The following is a 6,402-nucleotide window of genomic DNA, read 5'->3' as shown; positions in this document are numbered from 1 at the left end:
TCTAGCATATTGATACATTTTTGTTACTTGGGACTAAGATGTAAACAAAAGATAGATTCTTTTCATATCACGATTTTAGAAATGACTGCTTAATTCTATACAATTCTGGCATACTCTCTTCAAGCAAGCGTACTTTTGTCTAGCAATTCGGAAAAGTTACTAGATCTCAGATATTTCTAGACTGAACAGCACCAAGAAACAAAAACTACTAATATTTCTCATTTCAGACAAACCAAGATGGCTTTCCCTTCCAGCCTTAATGAAACCACTCGAGATCACTTAAAAGTCTACGTCTTCCGGCTCCTGGATTGTCAGAGTCCTTTAAATATCACTGTTAAAAAGAATTTAAATCATGGACGATTGTTGTCTATCACAGTATGATTTCATATTAATTTAAGCTCTGTATGAGAGAAACCTGTAGCAAACTACAGTACTACACCAGCAAATTTACAATGTACGCAGCTAATAATGAAAGCACTCGAATTACTCATTTTTATCTACACCAGCCATTCACGAAGAATTACCAGAAATTAAAAACCTTAATTAAGAGATGTAGTCTACAACCGCAGAAAATGCTGTTTACGTCACTGTGTTTCATAGTCAGGGAATAGGATTAATAATGACTATAATGAATCAACTTGCATTCATGACCTCAAAGGCCATAAAATCAAGAGATGTTGGATGGAATAAGATTGTATTCTGTGATCTCACAGATTGTTTAAGGTCACTCGTTATAATGAAAGATGTTGATATGATGCACAGTATTAAAATAAGTTTAGATCTGAGGAAAGGCTTTATAAAAAGGGTTACATTTTTAGCAGTTGACAAGGACTTTGTCATTTTCTTATACTATATATTCAGCCCAAAGTCTCTTCGACCTAAAAATTTGCTAACTAAATTTGACAGTATTGGAAGTATTCCTTCTGTAGCACCAATGCATTTGCCATTCTTTCTGTCCCTTCAACAGAAGATATACGAGAAACTAAAACCTTTCCCAACAGTAGGCCTACTGGGCTGTGAGCGATCATGTATCTACATCGAATCCTGCAGACGGCAAAGACTCCTCCAGCTCTGTCAACATGGTACCAACTCTTATCTACTGAAACCTCTTTGGTAAGTCGAAACTGTCTCATTTATATAGAAGTCACATCACTTCTTTTTTTTCTTGACAACACAATTAGATGACAAAATTCAATATGGCGTTATACAAGGTAAATACAACTAATTGCGTTAACAGATAACCGTATGGAAAATCAAGTAAATTAAATTGCGTTCGCAAAATTTGCACATTTCCTGAAGACCAACTAATTCTAACATCATATCAGTAAAAACCAAATTAATTTCTGGGATACGACAATGCATCAAACAGATGTCACCAGTTACAACTCCTTTGGAAAACACTTCCTGCCAAAAATAGTTCCTGTCCCAAATGAGAGGGAAAGGATTCCCCCGAGTGCATTTAGAATGTGTGGTTGACTGCACACTGATTAAACTAGAGTTCATAAGCATTATACATTATGTCAGAAATAATTTGAATATAATTAATCATATGCTCCTAAACACTTATATGACCTTGCAAGCATTTTTGATGAGCTGCTTCTTCGAAGATTTTTTCTTCCCATTCAAGGTGATGGTGTCGCCTTTCTTTAATTTGGCTGGGTTTCCGAAGATGGCTGCAACACAAGGTCAAGGTTAGTTTGAGGGGAAACATCTAAGAAGTGGAATTTCATATCTACAGTAAAGTTTAAAAAAAAAAAAATCGTGGCAGTTGTGAAAGAAGGGAAAACATTCCAAGGGTTCAAGGCTTAAAAATTGCACTTTTTATATAAAAAATAAAAAATTATTTAACTTCAAAATGATGATTTAACTTCAAATCTCTCGAAATCCTTTTATTTCAACTTCATAACAATATATGCATGTTGCTTTGAGGCAATGAGCAAGACATAGTGTCAGGAAAATTAAAGAATCTCAAAGTCTTAATACAATCTTAGCATAAAAATAATGTACTTATTTTGTATAAAAGAATAACTTAACTTTAAATTTACCCAAATCCTTCAATTTCAACTTCATAACAATATACGCATATTAACCTAGCCACCAATGGGTGCCGGTCCCAAGCCCGGATAAATAGGGAGGGTTGGTGTCAGGAAGGGCATCCGACCGTAAAAACCTGTGCCAAAACCTTAAATGGAATGAGCCAAAATAGGGAAAGAGGTAATGCTAGGGCGTACTCCGTAAACGACGCACAGAGACATCGCCCTAACTCTGTGATAAGGCGAGGGCTACTGCATCAGGAGCGGGTGCAGCTAAAGAAGCGAGCTCACTTTGGACTCAGAATATGTCAGCTTAATGTTGGGTCCATGACTGGGAGAGGTAGAGAAGTGGCAGACTTGATGAGGGAAAAGGGAGTAGATGCTATGTGTGTGCAGGAAACACGATGGAAGGGAAATAAAGCTAAAGAGTTGGGTGATGGATATAAGCTATATTATAGTGGAGCAAATAAACAAGGTAGGAATGGAGTTGGCATAGTACTGTCTGGTGAGCTGAAGAATGCGGTGATAGAGGTGCATAGAAAGAATGACCGTATCATCAGATTGAAGATGTGTTGTGGAGGAGAGATTCTGAATATTATAAGTGCATATGCACCTCAAGTTGGTTGCACAGAAGAGGAGAAGGGAAATTTCTGGAGAGACATGGATGGAGTAATGCAAGAACTGGAAGAACAGGAGAGGGTCATAGTGGGGGCAGATTTGAATGGCCACGTGGGAAGTGAGAATGAGGCAATTGGTCGGGTGCATGGGGGCCATGGAATTGGGGAGAGAAACCCAGAAGGAGAGAGTGTAGTGGATTTTGCTGTGTCATTTGACATGGCAATAGTAAACACATTCTTTAAGAAGAAAAGGGAACACCTAATAACTTATAGGAGTGGGGGAAGATGCTCCCAGATAGACTACTTCCTGTATAAAAGGATAAAGCTGGTGGAGGTCAAGAACTGCAAGGTTATCCCAGGTGACCATGTAGCCCCCCAACACAGACTGCTATGTATGGACTTAGGCCTAAAAAGGGAAAGAAAAGCTAAAGCTAAAGGGATAAGGAAAATTAAGTGGTACAAACTAGTGAGGGAAGGAGATAAAATGAGAGAGTTTAAGAGAAGGGTTTTGGAGGATATTGATATAGGAATTGAAGATGTTCAAGAATGGTGGACACGAAATGCAGCAGTAATGAGAAGGCATGGAAAGGAGTTGCTAGGAGAGACATCTGGTATCATATGGGAAGAAAAGGAGAGTTGGTGGTGGAGTGAAGAAATTGAGAAAGTTGTAAAAGATAAGAAGGAGGCAAAGAAGAGATGGGAAGAGTCACAGTCAGGGGATGACAGAGAGAGGCTCAGAGAGAAAAACAAGGTGGTGAAGAAGGTAGTAGCCCAAGCTAAAGCTAAGGCATATGATGATGTGTATAATGAGCTGGGGACAAAGGAAGGATTAAACAAGATGATCAAGCTATCAAAGACTAGAAATAAGAGCACCAAAGATATTACACACATCAAACAAATTAAAGATCAAGATGGTGTAGTACTTAGAAAGGAGGAAGACATTGTAAAGAGATGGAAAGAATATTTTGAACAGCTGTTAAATGAAGAAAATGATAGATTACTAAGAGAGGATGGACAGGCAAACTTTGGCATGGTAATAAGTTTCTCTAGGCAAGAGGTAATAAATGCACTGAGGAAGATGAAGAATGGGAAGGCAACTGGGCCAGACAAGATTCCTGTGGAGGCATGGAAAGCATTAGGAGATGAAGGAGTAGATATACTGTATGACCTCATGATAAAGATTTTTGAGCAGGAAAAGATACCAAATGAGTGGCGAGGGAGTATATTGATCCCAATCTTCAAAGGGAAAGGAGATGTCCAAGAGTGTGGGAATTACAGAGGTATTAAATTGATGTCCCACACTTTGAAGATACTGGAAAGGATGATAGATGCCAGACTAAGAGAAGAAGTAGAAATAGGTAAAGAGCAGATGGGATTCATGAAGGGTAGGGGAACAACAGATGGTGTATTTTGTCTGAGGCAACTAATGGAGAAATTCCGGGAAAAGCAAAGAGACCTGCATGTGGTATTCATTGACCTTGAAAAGGCTTATGACCGAGTCCCAAGACAAGAGGTGTGGAGGAGTCTGAGGGAGAGGAGGGTGCCAGAAAAGTACGTTCGACTGATACAAGAGATGTACCGTAATGTATTTACTAGAGTGAGGAGCAGTACTGGGGAGACAGAGGGCTTTGAGGTGAGAGTAGGATTACACCAAGGGTCAGCTCTGAGCCCATTTATCTTTAACATAGTGATGGACGTTTTAATAGAAGAGGTAAGGGAGGCAGTACCATGGAACATATTGTATGCAGATGATATTGTTCTGTGCGCAGAGAGCAGGGAAGATCTGGAAATGAAATTGGAAAGATGGAGGCAAGTACTGGAGGACAGAGGAATGAGAATAAGTAGATCTAAGACGGAATATATGTGTACCACCAGTGAGGGGGATGATAGAGTAAGTATTCAGCTTAGGGGAGAACAGATAAAGAGAGTTGATAAGTTTAAGTATTTGGGATCATTTGTTAATGTTGGAGGAGGTATGGAAGATGAAGTTAAACATCGGGTACAGGCAGGCTGGAACAACTGGAGAGCAGCCTCAGGAGTTCTTTGCAACAAAAGAATACCACTGAGATTGAAAGGAAAATTTCATAAGACAGTGGTAAGAACAGCAATGCTGTATGGAACAGAAACAGCAAGCATGAGGAAGACAGAGGAGAAGAAGATGGATGTGGCAGAAATGAGAATGCTTAGGTGGATGTCTGGGGTGACAAGAGAGGATCGGATAAGAAATGACTACATAAGGGGGTCGACAAAGGTGGTGGAAATATCAAAGAAAGTGCAGGAAGGGAGGCTGAGATGGTATGGACACTTGATGAGGAGAGATGAGGACCACGTTGGGAGACATACTATGGAGATGGAGGTTCAAGGAAGAAGAAGAAGAGGGAGACCAAGAAAGAGATGGAGGGACTGTGTCAGAGGAGATTTACAGGAGAAGGGGATTGATGAGGCAGAAGCGCAGAATAGAAAAAGATGGAAACGGCTCATCCGCAACGGCGACCCCATATAAAAATGGGAACAAGCTGGGAAGAAGAAGAAGAACAATATACGCATATTGTTTTGAGATAATGAGCAAGACGCAGTACCAGGAATATTAAAGAATCTCAAATTCTTATTTTTGTATAAAAGAAAGATATAATTTTAAATTTATCCAAATCCTTTAATTCCAACTTCATAACCTTATACGCATATTGCTTTGAAGCAATGAGCAAGACGTAATGTCAGGAAAATTAAAAATCTCAAATTCTTAATTCAATCTTAGCATTAAAAAGAATGTACTTATACCTACAACACCGTAGAAATAATTGCAAAAAAAAAAAAGAAGGAAAAAAAAAAAACAATGTCTGATAACAAAATAAATTAATCCCAGCATCTAATACTCTTTCATTCTACTCACTTTCAGTAACGTCTTTGGTAGAATAAATATCCTCCGGCTGTGAGATAAGAGCGAGGTATCTCTCCACAAGGTAATTGAAAACTTGGTCTACGTTGAGGTCCTCCTTGACGGAGGTGCGGTACAGCCTCATGCGACAGTCCCTGGCGAAGCTTTCAACTTCCTCTCTGTTGAAAAATATGAGAAATAAATAAAGAAATCTACAGACAGAGGAAGAATAAGCATCATCATCATCATTATTATATTATTATTGTTATTATTATTATTATTATTATTATTATTATTATTATTATTATTATCATTATTATTATTATTACTAGCTAAGCTACAACACTAATTAGCAAAGCAAGATGCTACAAGCCCAAGGGCTCCAACAGGGCAAAATAACCTAGTGAGAAACGGAAATAAGGAAATAAGTATATTACAAGAGAAGTAATGGACAACTAAAATCAAATATTTTAAGAACAGTAACATGAAAACATCTTTCGTATATAAACTACAAAAAAGACTTATGTCAGCCTGTTCAACATAAAAACACTCGCTGCAAGTTTGAACTTTTGAAGTTCTACTGATTCAACTACCCGATTAGGAAGATCATTGCATAACTTGGTGACAGCTGGAATAAAACTTCTAGAATACTATGTAGTATTTAGCCTCATCATGGAGAAGGCCTGATTATTAGATTTAACTGTATACCTAGTATTACGAACAGGATGATACTGTCAGGGAAGATCTGAATGTAAAGGATGGTCAGAATTATGAAAATTCTTATGTAACGCAAGGAACTAATTGAACGACGCAGCCACAGATTAGTACTATTAATACTAGGTAAGCTACAACTCTAGTTGAAAAAGCAGGATGCTAT

The 6,402-nt window shown here is 38.3% G+C and overlaps 1 protein-coding gene across 1 annotated transcript in view; it reads right to left on the bottom strand.

Annotated features, from left to right (window-relative positions):
- Nucleotides 1-780: 780 nt before the first annotated feature.
- Rab23 (RAS oncogene family member Rab23) overlaps nt 781-6,402 on the bottom strand; it is a 54,149-nt gene continuing 48,527 nt past the window's right edge. Inside the window, exons 5-6 of the mRNA XM_068355026.1 lie at nt 5,541-5,704; nt 781-1,673 (exon numbers count right to left, since the gene is read on the bottom strand). Of these exons, the coding sequence (XP_068211127.1) occupies nt 1,564-1,673; nt 5,541-5,704 (274 nt within the window). The 3' untranslated portion in view covers nt 781-1,563. The remainder of the gene's footprint in view (nt 1,674-5,540; nt 5,705-6,402) is intronic.

The sequence above is a fragment of the Palaemon carinicauda genome, chromosome 31 (genome assembly GCF_036898095.1).
Source record: "Palaemon carinicauda isolate YSFRI2023 chromosome 31, ASM3689809v2, whole genome shotgun sequence".
Classification (NCBI taxonomy): Eukaryota; Metazoa; Arthropoda; class Malacostraca; order Decapoda; family Palaemonidae; genus Palaemon; species Palaemon carinicauda.
The sequence above is the reverse complement of the archived record's forward strand: the minus strand, read 5'-3'. Positions and strand labels throughout refer to the sequence as shown.